The sequence below is a fragment of the Mustelus asterias genome, chromosome 11 (genome assembly GCF_964213995.1).
Source record: "Mustelus asterias chromosome 11, sMusAst1.hap1.1, whole genome shotgun sequence".
NCBI classification, from domain to species: domain Eukaryota; kingdom Metazoa; phylum Chordata; class Chondrichthyes; order Carcharhiniformes; family Triakidae; genus Mustelus; species Mustelus asterias.
Genome location: NC_135811.1, coordinates 81,077,603 through 81,095,546, shown reverse-complemented (window position 1 = coordinate 81,095,546; position 17,944 = coordinate 81,077,603). Strand labels below are relative to the sequence as shown.

Genomic DNA, 17,944 nt, shown 5'->3' with positions numbered 1-17,944 from the left:
TGGTAAAATAGCAAAGTTCAGGAACTTACCATTATACTAGGCTGGTTACTTTGTACTCGTGCTGTTTCTAAATATAATGGTTATTCATGAGTATCTACAGGGTCACATGGGTACTGTTATAAGACCTAGGATGCTTCCTTAACCCCAAAAGGAGAATACTTTACAATTGGATTATACATTTTGTGATGCCCACGCACCTCACCAAGAACCTGGCGTGGTGCTAATTCTATCCCACTGAGCTGAAGCATGCACCAAAGCTGTAAACAGAGTAAAAACACATCAGCGGGGGACATTATACAGATTTCACCATGTTTCAGAAGTCTTTTCTTCGGCTTTCCTTTGAAGCACCAGTTCAGTTTTATTTTCCCCCAGACCCCGAAGTTATCTAGAGGTGTATCCATCGCGACCACAGAGAAGGTCTGGCCCCTTGAGCATCGGAAGACATTGGTTTTATCGGAGCAAAGAGAGCAGGTTCGACAGATGAAAGGTATTTTATGCTCCTCCAGATCTGCAATAAAGAAGTCATGCACAGATAGGTATCTCATAGCACAGGTACAGGGCAAACAGGAAAAAGGATATGGAAAAAGTGGAGCGATAGATTTATTTGAGAGTAATGAGAGTAACTGCGGCTCTGAAATTCAAGTGGTTTGAAGCAGTGATGCAGAATGGTAATGCAGGAATGTAAACCTGAATCATAGAGTCATAGAATAGAATCCCTACAGTGCAGAAGGAGGCCATTCAGCCCATTGAGTCTGCACCGACAACAATCCCACCCAGGCCCTATCCCTGTAACCCCACACATTTACCTTGCTAATCCCCCTGACACTAAGGGGCAATTTAGCATGGCCAATCCACCTAACCCACACATCTTTGATTCTGGAGTCCTGAAATGTAAATCCATTTGAAAAACAAACCATGCATTGCAACTAAGGCAGCACGGTGGCACAGTGGTTAGCACTGCTGCCTCACAGCGCCAGGGACCTGGGTTCAATTCGGACCTCAGGTGACCGTGTGGAGTTTGTATGTTCTCCCTGTGGGTTTCCTCCCACAGTCTAAAGATGTAAGGGTTGGGTAGATTGACCATGCTAAATTGTTCACTTGTGTCAGGGTAAATACGTGCGGTTATGGAGATAGGGCCTGGGTGGGATTGGTGTTGGTGCAGGTTCGATGGGCCAAATGGCCTCCTTCCGCACTGTAGAATTCTATGGTAACAAGCAAAGGCATGAAAAGACGGACTGCTAGCATTTGAGGCGACAGATGGTCTCCTGTTGAGAATAACATAGCTGTTGTCTGAAATCTCTCCTTGCAGACAACATGAAGCTTCTTTTCTGGAGCATGATAGTTGACTTTAATCTTTCATAACCACAAGTGACTCTCTCAAACCTGAACTGGACACTGGATAGGTAAAGCAATTTTTGTTTAATGCTATGAAGCTTTCAGTATAGAGAGGTTTTTTTTTTGAGTGGCTTCTGAATGTTTCATTTATATTGAGCAAACTAGGGTTCAAAGAGCTATCTCTCATATCTTCAATGGTCGCACAACATCACAAAGGCTGTGAATTTTCGATACAATCGGGGTCATAAGGTTCAGTATTTCTCTCATGCGTTTGGATGGAGGAAGCACATCAACCAGCCGGTATAAAAACAAACGGACATTCTTTGAACTGAAAGACCGTTGTCGCTACAAAAGGCTCAGTAGTTCAGCTTGCAAACTAATTGTGAAGCGCGAATCAGAAACAGCCTCAAGAAAAGGCCAAAACTTAATTGGAACCTTGGCATTGTATTATTTAACATACAGCCTACGCAACAAAGATTAACCTCAATGGAGATCGGATCTTGAGATGCTAATTTTTACTGTTTTTTTTTAATGAAGCAATTATCTAATTTGAATCCACTTCTCCTATACTCCTCTACACTGCCATCTCCCCCACTTAAGATCAGAAACTTGCCCCCCCCCCCCCCCAACTATCCCTTGAAAGTAGCAAACTATTTTGGAGGAAGAACATAGGATGCCGGAAAAGCTCAGTGGGTGGGATTTGACTCTTCATCAGAACTGAAGGGAGGGGGAATGTGTTGGAGCCACAGAAACTACAACAAAAAGTAGCAACTTTAAGAACAAAAGATAGATGGTCTGGTGTGAGTGGCTGGGGGCAAGGGTGATGGACGCAAAGAGGGTTGTATTGAGGCAATACATGCTTGGTATGTTTATAAAAAGGGGATTTAAGATGGGGGAGAACAGTCAAACTCTAAAGTTTCCGAACTCAACGTTCACTCCTGAGGGTTGTAAAGCAGGCCAGGGACGGACTTGTGGGCATGAGAGCAAGGTGCTGAGTTAAAATGGCAAGCGACAGGAAGGTTGGGGTCACGCTTGTGGACTGAGTGAAGATGTTCCACAATGCGGTCACCTAGTCTACATTTAGTCTGCCTAATCGAGAGGAAACCATTTTGGATGTCAGCCCAACTCATGTCTGAAGCTGAATGTTTGAGTGCCACCAATCTAATTGCCTGGTTGTTTGAGGAAAGTTGAAAGGGAAGCATCAAAACTGAGTCTAGACTTCCCTTTGCTGACAACATTGTCAGGTTGACAACCATCCAGGATTACCCTGGAGTCCCCAGAAATTAATGGTGGCACAGTGGTTAGCACTGCTGCCTCACAGCACCAGCGACTCGGGTTCGATTCCCAGCTTGGGTCACTGTTGGTGCGGAGTCTGCACATTCTCTCCGTGTCTGTGTGGGTTTCCTCCAGGTGCTCCAATTTCCTCCCACAGTCCAAAAGACGTGCTGGTTAGGTACATTGGCCATGCTGAATTCTCCCTCAGTGTACCCGAACAGGTGCCGGAGTGTGGCAACTAGGGGACTCCTACAGTAACTTCATTGCAGTGTTAAAGTAAGCCTACTTGTGACTAATAGTTTAATATCAACCAAGGTATTGATAACACTTTTGCCTGGCTGATATGACAACTTTCATTGCACAATTTAGCAAAGTGGGGTCAGCAGGTTCTGTACCGCTCAGTAACACACTATGCTGCATATTAATCTGCTAAATTCAAGGGACAGCTTCTTTCTAACACTTTTTTTCAGCTGATATTTAGTTTTACATTGGCTGTTTTGTTACATGGATCCATTCACTTATTTACTCTGAGGAAAAAAAAATCTGATGATCAAGAAGTTGCTTCAAGCTGTAAAATTTATACATTTAAACAATGAAATTAGAATTTTTAAAATCATAAAGCAGCATCTTGTCAATGAAAATATTGACCATCAATACCCTATGTTAACTAAGTGACAGTATGATGATAAGCTTATGATGGGAATAAGGTGGTGTGAATGTTAAGCAGGCGATTAAATTGTTCAGTGTTGTGCGGTGTCGTACCTTCCTCTCCGGATGTTCCTTTCCAAGGTGCAGCGAAGAAAAGGAAAAATGCTTAGTTTTTAACAGTTATCAGTTTAACAGTAAGATCACAAAATAAACAATAATCGATTAGGACTTGATTGGCATAATGCACCCAAATGTGAACACCCTCAAATAAGCTTGATACATCAGCTGTCAGGACTGCTCACTCGAGTTGGTATCCTGGGTGTTGAGTTCTTGGTAAAATATTCCAAGTCCATTTCAGGGATATTTACAATTGGTTATAATTGAAAACCTCAATGGGTCCCTTGTGCGTAAAGGAGCAAAGCTGTTACCCAAAACGTTGGGCCACCACATGGTTTTCTCTTGCTGTTCTGGCCCCTGTCAGAAGGTCATTGCTAAGCTTCAGATAGTTAAGGAAAAAACTGTTGCAGAAAGATTTTTATCCGCACATATCTTGTAAAGAAAGGACATTACTGCCCTAGTTAGGGCGGCACAGTGGTTAGCACTGCTGCCTCACAGCGCCAGGGGCCCGGGTTCAATTCCGATCTCGGGTCGCTATCTGTGTGGAGTTTGCACATTCTCCCCGTGTCTGCGTGGGTTTCCTCCGGGTGCTCCGGTTTCCTCCCACAGTTCAATGATATGCGGGTTAGGTTGATTGGCCATGCTAAATTGACCCTAGTGTCAGGGGGATTAGCAGGGTAAATATGTGGGGTTACGGGAATAGGGCTTGGGCGGGATTGTGGTTGATACAGACTCAAATGGGCCAAATGGCCTCCTTCTGTACTGTAGGGATTCTATGATTCTAATTTAGGAAAACAGCAAGGTACACTGACTCTCTGAAAATGACAGCTTTGCTCATCAGGGTATAGACACGTCTGAATGGTAAATGACTTAATTTTCTAATGAATGCAGAAATTACCTTTGAATTAAATCTCTCAATTTTTACAGAAGTAGTCAAGTTAAATATGGTAGAATTGAATTCAACATGTGAATCTGAGTAACTTTCAAACTCCCATATTTCAGTCTAATGTAGCACAGGGGTATATTGCGCATTCAAATTGGTAGAAACCCAACATATTTGGGGATAAGGTTGAGTTTGCAGTTTACATTTGGCTCATATGTGAATCAAGACCAACAAGAACGTGCAGGGCAGAGTCATGCACAGTGTAATAGTAGCATTTCATGCACTCTTTATATGACTGCATTCAGGGATTCAACCTAGAGCAAGTATTGAACTGTTTCACGATTGTGGTATTTTTAAACACTATAGCATAACTTGCAGACTTGAGTTTTTAAGAAGCATTTAATGATTGCTTGAAAATATGCATTGCACGAAACGCAAAAATAATTGGGTGTGGAAAGAAAGCATAGCTATCAAGTTCCAGCAAGGTGCTATGTATGTCAAAAATCACATAGGGAGTCAAGAATGGCCATAGGTCACAGACAATAAAACACATCGAGGGTTTCTCCTCCCCTGAGTCTGACTTCATGTGGGGCAATTAGCGATTTGATGAATATTTCATTTTAAAAGCAAGTAGTATTCCCCTCCCAAAAAAAAAATTAGGAACGCCTGTGATCCTGAATTCATCTCTCTCTGTTAGCAACACTGACACATGTAACACACAAAGCAAAATGTGTGCAGATCATAGGCAGTAATTGGAATAAACTGCACCAAAGTAAATGAAAGGCAAGTTAAGCAAAACCAATGTTCTTAAATAGGAATTTAGTGCCACAGGAATGAATGGGAAGGAATCCGTACCTGGAGCGGAATTCGCATGGCAATCAATATTCGCACATGTACTTGAAAGTTAATCTGTATATTTAACTCTAAAATCTGTATATTAGTAGAACATTCATGTGCAAAAGGATTACTGCAATACCTTGCAGAAAGAACGTGCACTTTGCAATTGAGGTAAATTTGGATGGATAATGTTGTTTTTGCCTCTAGGCAAATGTCCTTATGACTATTTCAGAAATGGATGGGTCAAAAGTCAATGTGCCATTTTGCCGTTAAATATTCACAACCCATCGCCAATAGTAATTGAGCCAAAACCCTATAATAACAAAGAGCATTTTTGATAAAATCAAACCATTCAGAGTTATATCAATTATGACAAATGATGTTGGGCAGAAGCAAACGCTAGCTAAAATTGCTCCAATCTTGGCTCGTTCAAATTTCTAAACCAGCAATTAGGCTACGTTGAAATCAGCCATCTAGAAATAATTTATTCTTTTAAAAATCAGAAAAATGAAAACAAAACATACTCAGTGAGACTTAAATATTACACTGAATCAATTTGCTAGGATTTGTGTTCCATTGACAGAGCGTAACTAGTCTAGGAAACAAATTGTGGCAAAAGGAAGATTAAAAAAGGGAGTGTGGCCTAAAACTTTCAGCCATACGATACAGTGTTGGGGGTCAGTTTAGGTCAATTAGCTGGACAGCTGGTTAGTGATGTTGAGTAATGCCAACTGCTTGGGTTCAATTCCCATACCAGCTAAAGTTATTCATGAAGGGCCTGCCTTCTCGACCTTGCCCCTCACCTGAGGTGTGGTGATCCTCAAGTTAAATCACCACCAATCACAGCCTATGGTCATCTGGGACTATAGTGACTTTACCTTTGTTGATGCTAATAAAGGATAAACTACCTGAGACTCCCACCTGAATATTGTCCTAAGACAGGTGCAATTAGCTATGCTCAGGAAAACCAGGCATAGATGTGGTCTACCAAACAGCCCTTAAACAGACCACATAAAAGTCAGTAATGAGCAAAGGGTGGTTTCAAAATATTATTATGGGCAGCACGGTGGCACACTGGTTAGCACTGCTGCCTCACAGTGCCAGGGACCCGGGTTCAATTCCAACCTCTGGTCTCTTTATGGAGTTTGCATATTTTCTCCGTGTCTATGTGGGTCTCCTCCGGATGCTCCGGTTTCACAGAATCCTACAGTGCAGAAAGAGGCCATTCGGCCCATCGAGTCTGCACCAACCACAATCCCACCCAGGCCCTATCCACATATCCACCCACTAACCCCTCTAACCTATGCATCCCGGGACACTAAGTGGCAATTTAGAATGGCCAATCAACCTAGCCCGCACATCTTTGGACTGTGGGAGGAAACCGGAGCACCCGGAGGAAACCCACGCAGACACAGGGAGAATGTGCAAACTCCACACAGACAGCGACCCAAGCCGGGATTCGAACCCAGGTCCCTGGAGTTGTGAAGCAGCAGTGCTAACCACTGTGCTACCGTGCCGCCCACAATCGTTTCCTCCCACAATCCAAAATTGTGGGGGGTTAGGCTATTCTAAATTGCTCTTATTGTCGGGGAATTAGCAGGATAAATATATGGGGTTACAGGGATAGGGCATGGGTGGGATTGTTGTCGGTGCAGGCTCGATGGGCCAAAGGGCCTCCTTCGTCTCTGTAGGATTCTATGATTACCTGATTGTGGTATCAGGTTGAGCAAAGGGACATGGGTCTGGTGCTGAACACTGCTCCCTGGCACCTGATTACTGTTGCTACTACCTTGTCTGGTCACCATTTAGACATAAAGAACATTCCCCTGCAACCTTGGCACCCTCCACCCCACGCCAAAAATTTGAAGGTCACTTTGTGCTTCGAAAGGCGATACAAAATTTGACCACTCACTGGACTATGAAGTTATCAAGTGACCACATTGAAAGTAGTTATCAAAAATACTCAACGCAATTCCGAGGAAGTTCAAAGGAGGACATTTCCTGGGTACATTAGATGCAGTGAATTACGAAGGCATTTTTAAAATAAATCTGTTATAAATCCGTGCCTCTATGTTCTTGATTTTGTTATGCTTAACATACAGAAATAATGTCAGCATTTTGATCACAGATGAGATCCTTCACTCCATGGTCTTTGTGCAGTTGGATTAGGAGAAACCTAATTTGGAAAATGGAACTTTATGCTCACCAATTGTGAGGCAATAATTTGATTTTCTTTTCCTTGTCCAATGATTAGACACATGTAAAGGTAAAAATAAGTTATAAATTAGATATCTTTGTCAAGTGGGTCTGTTTCCAGTCCTGGCGGCACGGTGGCACAGTGGTTAGCACTGCTGCCTCACAGTGCCAGGCACCCGGGTTCGATTCCCAGCTTGGGTCACTGTCTATGTTGGGTTTGCATGTTTTCCCTGTTTCTGTGTGGGTTTTCTCCAGGTGCTCCTGTTTCCTCCTACGGTCCAAAGATGTGTGGGTTAGGTGAATTGGCCATGCTAAATTGCCTCTTAGTGTCAGGGGGACTAGCTAGGGTAAATGAATGGGGTTATGGGGAGAGAGCCTGGGTGGGATTATGGTCAGTGCAGACTTGGTGGGCTGAATGGCCTCCTTCTGCACTGTATGATTCTATGATCAAGAAAGAATAATTAAATCGAGGGAAATGCATGACAAGTTTGGTAAGATATCTCTACTTGACTCAAGTCAGGAGTGTGATGGAATACTCTCCATTTGCCTGGATGAGTGCAGCTCCAACAACACTCAACAAGATTACCTCCATCTTGGACAAAGCAGCCTGTTTGATCAGCACTTTGTCTGCCCTTTGTCTATGGGCGGTATGGTGGCACAGTGGTCAGTACAGCTTCCTCACAGCGCCGGGGACGCAGGTTTGATACCCTGCTTGGGTTACTGTCTGTGCGAAGTCTGCACGTTCTCCATGTTTGTGTGGGTTTCCTCCCACAGTCCGAAAGATGAACTGGTTAGGTGCATTGGATATGCTAAAATTCTCCCTCCGTGTACCCGAACAGGCGCCGGGGTGTGACGACTAGGGGATTTTCACAGTAACTTCAGCACAGTGTTAATGTAAGCCTCCTTGTGACACTAAGTAAATAAACTTTAAAAAACTTAAAACCCCTTTTAAACATTTACTCCCTCCACCACTGGTGCACAGTCGCTGCATGGAGACACAGAGTCATTGAGATATACAGCACGGAAATAGGTTCTTTGGCCCAACTGGTCCATGCTGACCAGGTTCCCTAAACTGAGCTAGTCCCATTTGCCTGCGTCTGGCCCATATCCCTCTAAATATTTTCTCTCCATGTACCTGTCCAAATGTCTGTTTAATGTTGTAATTGTACCCACCTCTATCACTTCCTCTGGCAACTCATTCTATCTACGTACGACCCTCAGCGTGGAAAAGTTGCCCCTCAGGTCCCTTTTAAATCTTTCCCCTTTCACATTAAACCTATGCCCTCTAGTTTTGGACTCCCCTGAAGACCTTGGCTATTCACCTTATTTATACCCCTCATGATTTTATAAACCTCCATAAGTTCACCCCTCAGTCTCCTACGCTCCAGGGAAAAGAGTCCCAGCCTATCCAGCCTCTCCTTATAATTCAAACCTTCCAGTCCTGGCAACATTCCTGCAAATCTTTTTTGCACCCTTTCCAGTTTAATAACATCCATCCTATAGCGGGGTAACCAGAATTGTACACGGTACTCCTAATGTGGCCTTACCAATGTCTTGCACAGTTATAACATAACGTCCCAACTCTTGTACTCAGTGCTCTGACCAATGAAGGCAAGTGTGCCAAACGTATTCTTCACCACTCTGTCTACCTGTGACACTACTTTCAAGGGACTATGTACCTGCACCCCTAGATCTCTCTGTTCGACAATATTCCGCGTGGCCCTACCATTAACTATGCAAGTCCTGCCCTGGTTTGTCTTAACAAAATGCAGCACCTCACATTTATCTGTATTAAATTCCATCTGCCCACTGGCCCAATTAATCAAGATCCCATTTTAGTCTTAGGTAACCTTCTTCACTATCCACTACACCACCAATTTTGGTGTCATCCACAAACTTACTGACCATGCCTCCTATATTCTCATTCAAATGCCAAGACGCACTGCAGCAACATGCCAAGCCTTCTATGGCAGCACCTCCAAAGCTTACAACCTTTTCCAACTACAACAACAAGGGCAGCAGATGCATAGAAACACCACCACCTCCCAACTTCCCCTCCAAGTCACACAATATTCTGACTTGGAAATATATTGCCATTCCTTCATTGTCACCGGGACGTAATACTGGATTTCTCTATCAAGTAGGAATGTTTGTACCTTCACCACATGGATTGCATCGGGTCAGGAAGGCGGATCACCACTAACCATCCAAGGCAAATAGGGATGGGTAATAAATGCTGGCACTGCTAGTGACTCCACATCCTGTGTAATAATAATTTAAATATAAAGCAGAATGCTAGCGAAAGAGTATTTGGACCAGGTTATTCTGATTCATATTCCAGGGATTTACTGATACAACTTTAGAATAATAGAACTTTACACCATGGAAAGATGACATTTGGCTCGTGGTGCATGTTCACACCCTCTGAACAAGTTGTTCAATTTAGTCCCACATCTCAGCCTTTTCACCCATAATTTGCAAATTAATCCTCTTGAACTCGCTGCCGGGGGAGCTAGTGGAAGCAAATACAATAGTGACTTTTAAGGGGCATCTTGACAAATACATGAATAGGATGGGAATAGAGGGATATGGTCCCCGCAAGAGTAGGGGTTTTTAGTTCAGTTGGACATCAAAGGGTCGTCTGGACTCGAAACGTCAGCTCTTTTCTCTCCTTACAGATGCTGCCAGACCCGCTGAGATTTTCCAGCCTTTTCTCTTTTGGTTTCAGAGTCCAGCATCCGCAGTAATTTGCATTATCTACTATCCCTCTACTTCCTTCGCCAATTGTTTTAAATCTATGACCTCTGATCAGAGGAAACAATCTCTCTCAACTTGCTCGATCAAATCCACTCACAATTTTGAACACCTCCAGTAAGTTTTACTTTAGCTTCTCTGTTCCAAGATGAATAAAGTTTTAAGTTTATTTATTAATGTCAGAAGTAGGCTTACATTAGCTCTGCAATGAAGTTACTGTGCCCAATCGCCACACTCCGGCACCTGTTCGGGTACACTGAGGGAGAATTTAGCATGGCCAATGCACCTAACCAGCGTGTCTTTTGGACTGTGGGAGGAAACCGGAGCAGCCATAATTCCATTTTCTCCAATCTTGCTACATAGTGAAGTGTCTCATCCCTGATGAGCCTCCACTCTATCTATCCGAGGCCTCGACATCCCTCCTGAATTGTGGTGCCCAGAATTGGACACAATACTCTAGCTGAGACCCAACCATTGATTTGTAAAGGCCTACTGTCTTTAATCAAATGGAAAATGTCTTATCAAATGTGCGATGCATCTTTCCGGATTTAATTATCATTCTTTATTCATTCTTCCGTTCCTTTCTAAATTGATAGTACTGTTTGCTGTTGCCCCAAGCTGAAATTTTCAATAGTAGAAGACTGTACACATTGAGTAACACACCTAGCAGCTAAGAGGCTAAGGAGTGACTATTATTGTGATTTCCAGACCACACATTGCATTAGCTCACTTTTACAGATATTCATACTCAATCGATTGGCATAAGGGCTGCACGGTGGCACAGTGGTTGGCACTGCTGCCTCACAGCGCCAGGGACCTGGATTCGATTCCCAGCTTGGGTCACTAGCTGTGCGGAGTCTGCACGTTCTCCCCGTGTCTGTGTGGGTTTCCTCCGGGTGCTCTAGTTTCCTCCCACAGTCCGAAAGACGCGCTGGTTGGGTTGGCCATGCTAAATTCTCCTTCAGTGTACACAAACAGGTGCTGGAGTGTGTCGACTAGAGGATTTTCACAGTAACTACATTGCAGTGTTAATGAAAGTGTACCTGTGACACTAATAAAATAAACTTAAACTATAAATATATTGCAAAGTCTGCATATAAGAGTTGTTTTGGGAGTTTTTATCGTACTGATCACAAAACCTTCAAGTGTCCATAATGGACTAAGTTAAGGAGTACCCATTATTATGCTTGCAATTGAATGGAACCATTCTCCATGTGAAATTGGTTCTGATCTACAATGTCATTCAGCAGCCAGTTGACAGTTTTATAAAGAGAATACTCTGTTATTTTCTTTTGCTCCCCGCCCCCCACCCCGGAAATGGACTTTAGATTTCCCCCTTAGTTTGAAAATTGTCTGTCGCTTGAACTTCATTGCAATATTAATGTAAGCTTACTTGTGACACTAATAAATCAATTTTAAACTTTAATAACAAAGTTGCTTTGTGGGTGCTTGTGACCATCAAAAGAATGCACGACTGGCCAATAGATAGATGTTAAATTAATATTTCAGTGATAATAAAGCAATTTCTTGATGAAGTGGACTTGACCAAAGACTTGAATGTTTTGACCATGTTTTCCTCTGCCAATACAGAAGCATTCCCAATTGGGGCATTTACAGCGTCAGTACCATTTGAGGCATTCTTGCTTAGGCACATCAACATTTGGCTGGGAATAAGGGAGGTGGAATGCATTGTATAATAAATTCTCATTCATGCTCCAACAGTTCCACATTTTAATAAATGTGAAAGCAGCGATTCCATTCCATGCAGGTAAAGTTGCACTAAATTTTGTTCTTTTAAAAAAAAAGCTAGAAATTCTGCTGTAGATACAAAAGAAATTGGCAAATGGATTTTTTTTTTTCAGAACAGTCTTGAATGTAATGTTAACCCTTTGCAGGTTAGAGTCCGTCCTTGCTTCAGTAAGCCAGACTAGGGCCAGGAACTCAAGTGTCCAGAAAGTCAATGCACTTTGACTGTGGCACTGTGGAGTTATCATCGCACTGTGGGCCTGTGCGTCAGAATGAAATCCATTCAAGGTGAATCCAATGTTTTGAACTTCACACATTCTCACTGATCCTTGGCTCCTTTTCTTTTCAAGCCAAGCCTCTTGGAAACAGCCTTTGTATATCGGCTTCAAATTGTTTGACAATAAAATCACCAAGTTCCGCAATTGGGTTTAACCACTTGGGATTTTTAAATATCTACTTTTGTGTTTTGTTCACCATCACAGTTTTGCTTATTGGGCCCCAGGAAACGTTCAGGGTGCAGGTTTCCAGAACAATAGCTAATGGCTGAATCACGGAATGTGAACCGTAATCTATTAAAATGGGACGGCATTTCACTGTTTTTTAAATTTGGAAAATTGAGTTGATCAGATTTTGGACTGAGGGTGGCCTTTGCCTTTGATGGGCTGTGGCTCTGATCGTTCCGTGCAGGAGACCCCATTCAGCTGAAGTGGGGAGAAAACAGTTGGGAGAGTTACTTCATTTATCACCCGATTATCTCAAAATCATTGTATCTACGGCAGAGTCTAAGCACAGAAGCAAGTGAGTATTAAATTCTGAATGGAGTAAAGTAAGAAGCAGTCAGGAAGAGGCATGCTTGTCGCTTACTTAAATCCCCAACCAGTCCCCCCTAGGACAATGGCAGCCACCAGGATGGCGCCTGCGATGGACCCTATAATGATATTGGTACCACTAGGACCTGCGACAAAGGGGAGGGGGAACGAAACCATGGGAATACACGTCAGAATCAAAGCACAAACTTATCGGTGAGACATCTCTATTACATCGCACGTATCGCTTACTGTAGGCCCAGCTGTTTGCATTAAATAACGTGTCCTACTTTGTCACCAAAGTTTTCTTTAGAAGACTGTGGAGAAAGAAGCACAAATATTTAAGCTCAATGATACATGTCTAAATAACAATCTGCGAACATATGAAAAGAAGTGTGACCCACTCGGTTCATCACTGCTCTCCCTAAAGGTTAGATAGTGTGTGACTTGACTCATGCACCACCCTTTCTATTTAATACTAACACTGGGGTGTGGGAGTGGGGATAACATAGATTGTAATTTCTGGGTATAGCTCCGAGATTCATTGAGCTATGATACATCATTGGACAACAGATGTAGGGAAGGTGGATATGTCCCCAAGTCCTTTGGAACCGGACGACAGTATTCATAAAGATTATCACCATCCTTTCAGCAGTTTCCAAAAGCCAAACACTTTGGCAGTGAAATTTACCTTGCTGAGCGCCCAAATCAGATGACAGTGAATTGGTAGTTAATTCATTTCATACTTGACCGGGGTTGGGATTCTCCGGCCGTTCACGCCCCGCCGCACTCAGCCAAATCTCCATTCACTGCAGCGGGACTGGAGAATCCCAGCTGCTGGCGAGGTCGGAGAATCCGGCCCTCCGATCTCCTGTAGCTTATTTCACATTACTATCCAGGATGATTCCATACTTTCCAACCTACTCTTCAACACTTCAATTACCCTGTCTATAAAAAGATATTGATAACCATTTTGAAACTTTTGAACCTCCAACATAGTTCACTGGAGTGCCTCCCTTTGAACTATAGTGTCTATTTTCCTGACACGATCAGTTTTGTTCAACCTTATCTTTTCTCCTTTCCTCTCTCTCTCTCAAAGAAGCTACTTGAGATCCCTGGGTGCTGGCTGTGTTTCTGTATCTCAAGTGACCATTATTCACCTTTAAACCCAGAGATGGTTTCCAGGGCACAAAAACACCCTGTAGGGGCAGCACGGTTGCACAATTATTAGCACTGCTGCCTCACAGCGCCAGGGACCCGGGTTCAATTCCAGCCTTGGGTGACTGTGCAAACACCACACAGACATTCTCCCCGTGTCTGCGTGGGTTTCCTCCGGATGCTCCGGTTTCCTCCCGCACTCCAAAGATGTGCAGGTTAAGTGGATTGGCCATGTTAAATGACTCCTTAGTGTCAGGGGAACTGGTAAGGTTAATACGTGGGGTTACGGGGATAGGACCTGGGTGGGATGGTTGTCGGTGCAGGCTCGATGGGCCAAATGGCCTCTTTCTGCACTGTAGGGATGCTATGATTCTATGATACTATCCCGACATTCACATAAACAAAGCTTCCAGCAGGAACGCTGACTGATTCCATCCTCACCCCATATGGCCACAAACTATCTCTTTGCTTCATCTCACGTTGAGGTTTCCACCTCTAAACACTAACAATCACAAATGAGAGAAAAGTCTATTTTTTTGTTACTCAGAATAATTCTATGTGCAAACTGTGTTCCCTGGTGACTAAATTCCTCTCATGGAAAGACCAAAGTGCGGTAAAATACTGGAGGAATTCTGTTAACCCTTTAATGCTAGATCGCAATTAAAGCAAACATGTTAGGGTCTACAGTATAACATACTGGGATCTACAAGCACACGAATATCTTCATAGCAAAAATACATTATATGTAGAACATTACCAGTTATCAAAATGAAGCATGAGGAACGTATAAATGCATAAACATGATCTGCTGCCCATTAGAGCTCACCATTTTAGTATCTACTTTAATTATCACCCATATTTTCTCTTCTACCATCTTGTGTGCCAAATTCCTACAAAGCATTTGAGCAAAGATATTCCTCCCAATATAGAGTTCCTATTTATATTCCCTGATCTGTCATAAGAGGAGAGACTAAGTCGGTTAGGATTGTATTCATTGGAGTTTAGAAGAGTGAGAGGGAATTCTCATAGAAACTTGTGTTCCCAATGGTGAGGGGAGTCCAGAACTAGAGGGGTCATAGTTTGAGGATAAGTGGTGAACCTTTTAGAACTGAGGTGAGGGGAAATTTCTTCACTCAGAGGGTGGACAATGTGTAGAATTCACTACCACAGAATGTAGTTGAGACCAAAACGCTGTCTTGGTTTCAAGAAGAAATTAGATATAGCTCTTGGGGCTAAAGGGATCAAGGGAGATGGGGGGGAAGGAGGGAATCAGGATATTGAATATGATCAACCATGATCAAAATGAATGGCAGAGCAGGCTTGAAGGGCCAAATGGCCTACTCCTGCTTCTAGTTTATATGTTTTTATGGTCTTACACTCCAAGCTTAGTCTAGGTTGCCCTAGGCAATATCATTTAATGTTTGTGAGGTTCCTCTCAAACAACTTCCTGGACTGCAAAGTTGAAATTTCTCTAGAATTTCCACATGGCTCAGCCTCTTTACACTTGGGATCTAATTTGGATCTCTTCTCCGCACCCTGTCCAATATATTTATGTTTCTTTTCTGGTATGAGATTGGAACTGAATACAATAGTTCAAGTGTATTCTGACCAGTGCCTGACCTCTGGACACTTCGAGCATATACTCCCAGTGTGAAGCCTTGGGTCAAGGAGCTGCTTATTGGAGGTTAGGACATCAGTGCCAATGATTCCCTGATAGGTGAAGCCAGCGAGCAAGGCTCCCTGTGTTGAACTCAGAAACTTACCCATTTGTGCTCTAGTCTTCTGTTATATATTCCAGAATTCTACCGGCTGTTTTTAATTGCTTTGCCACATTGTTTGGCATTGAGAGTAATCTGTCTTCAGCCACATCCACAGTCTTTTCCATGTCTTCCTCTCCCAATTTGATTACATGAATTGCTTACTAATGAAAGTGAAGTTCTAACCAAGTGGCTCAATCCTCGCTCCTGTTTGGGGTGTACACAGGGACATCACTGCCTTGTTAGCCGGGTGTCCAAGCTCAAAACATTGTCCAACTGTTCTCTGATCCTGGAATGGATGGCCAATCATGGGTGCTCCATGCGGGAGAATTATAATTGCTGCTGCCAAATCAAAGTGCGTTCTACTGAGCCACTGAAAGCATGGTGTGGATTCACAGGTCGTTGAGGTAGCATCATCTTGCCCCACTACCTGGTGGAGATATTATGCAGTCATACAGTTAGCTGCCAAGACTCAGTGGGTGGGTGAATGATGAATACTGCCATGCTCATTATCCCTTCCACTTGCACTCCTACCATCCATCTGACAGAACAAACCCACGCTGTTAACCTTGACTAGGTCCCTCACAGTCGCAAGGCATAACAGTACAACTAAGATGGGGGAAACTAGTAGGGCTGTCCGGGAAACTAGTGGTGGTCCCGGAACACAATACTACTTTGGAGTCACAGCTGCAACATACTTGGTACCAAACAGTTGGACAGAGCCATTTTCTCCACCAAGCCTCACCAGTGATCACTCATGATATGGTGAAAATGGTTAGAGCATGGAAGCACACAAAAGGCTCTCAGTCCTTTCCACCGTACATAGACTGGCATACAGGGACGACACAGGGAAAGGTATGGGTCCAGCTGCCCCATGATCTTCTGACCATGGCCTTCACGTTTTGTTGTAAGAGGTGCAGAAGGGGAGAGCAGTCTTCTACCCATCAGGCCGCTTTAATGACCCTGTAGCATACAAGATCATCTGGGGTGAGCAAAGCAGGAGACCATCATTGCTCTTGGATACAGTGCAGGAAAAGGTCCTGTCGTGTAATGGGTTGAGAGAATAGTTATGGCAATAGGTGCTGTGGACCATATTGTAACCCCTGCAGCAGGTGGAACAGGCAGCACTCAGCAGAGTTGGTGCCATCAATGGGCAAGAAAACCTGGTCAAAGGAAGGATCTACAAACCCAACAAAGGAGGAGGAAAATGGAAAGGAGCCAACAATGTCTGCACCTGGTGTACCCCTACCTCGCCTGTTTGAAAGTCTTGAGGGCTCGCAGAGAGGTCAGAGTTGGGGGTTCAGACGAATGAGGGGGGGATCTCAAAGAGACTTATAAAATTCTAACAGGACTAAACAGGGTTGATGTAGGGAGGATGTTCCCGATGGTGGGGGTGTCCAGAACCAGGACTGAGGGTTCGGGGAAGACCATTTAGGATGGAGGCGAGAAGACATTTCTTCACCCAAAGAGTGGTGAACCTGTGGAATTCATTACCACAGGAAGTAGTTGATGCCAAAACATCGAATGCATTCAAGAGGCAGCTGGATATAGCACTTGGGGCAAATGGGATCAAAGGTTATGGGGAGAAAGCAGGATTAGACTATTGAGTTGGACGATCAGCCTTTATCGTGATGAATGGTGGATTAGGCTCGAAGGGCCAAATGGCCTCCTCCTGCTCCAATTCTATGTTTCTACGTTTGGAAGAAAAGCTTCTCCAGGTATCGAGTAACAATGGGATTGCAGGCTAAGGAGCAGCAGCACCATGTTATATTTTTTTCCTCTCTGCCATAGAACTTGTTGCCAATGATCTCCTCTTGAGACAGGGGAGAAAAGACCGCTGCACACTTTGAGACCTGTTGGAGAACAGAGACCACTCCATCTGACGAAGGAGCAGTGCTCTGAAAGCTTATGGTATTTGCTACCAAATAAACCTGTTGGACTTTAACCTGGTGTTGTGAGACTTCTTACTGTGCTTACCCCAGTCCAACACCGGCATCTCCACATCATGACTTTGAGACCAGTCAGACACATATTCAACACTTGATATCAGTTCACCATGGAATCCCTTGATCGAGAAAGCAGTTCAATATGTGAGGCAGGTGAACTCAGAGATAAATCAGGCTAGTATTTGGCATGGCATTGGATGATTCCATTAACTGGACAGGCCCAAGAGCAGTGGTCCCATTCGCACATAAGCCTGCCAAAATGGGCAAAGGGCAGGAAACCCCACAGCACCAACTTGCAATGCTTATGTTTGGTATAAAGACACAAAGCAGATGCCAAGGTTGCCCAGTAGGGGATGCAGAGTGCTTCCAGTGCAGGCAGACTGGATAGTTCAAGCGCTTCTATAAGTTCAAAAACTTAAATTGAGGAAGAGGACAAGAGAATGTTTATGAAATGCTCTCCACACAAGAAATTGGAATGATTAACAG

At 43.6% G+C, this 17,944-nt stretch overlaps 1 protein-coding gene across 1 annotated transcript in view; it reads right to left on the bottom strand.

Moving 5' to 3' along the window:
* Positions 1-385: 385 nt before the first annotated feature.
* adam11 (ADAM metallopeptidase domain 11) overlaps positions 386-17,944 on the bottom strand; it is a 168,576-nt gene continuing 151,017 nt past the window's right edge. The window contains exons 25-27 of the mRNA XM_078222950.1: positions 12,656-12,746; positions 3,373-3,390; positions 386-508 (exon numbers count right to left, since the gene is read on the bottom strand). Of these exons, the coding sequence (XP_078079076.1) occupies positions 493-508; positions 3,373-3,390; positions 12,656-12,746 (125 nt within the window). The 3' untranslated portion in view covers positions 386-492. The remainder of the gene's footprint in view (positions 509-3,372; positions 3,391-12,655; positions 12,747-17,944) is intronic.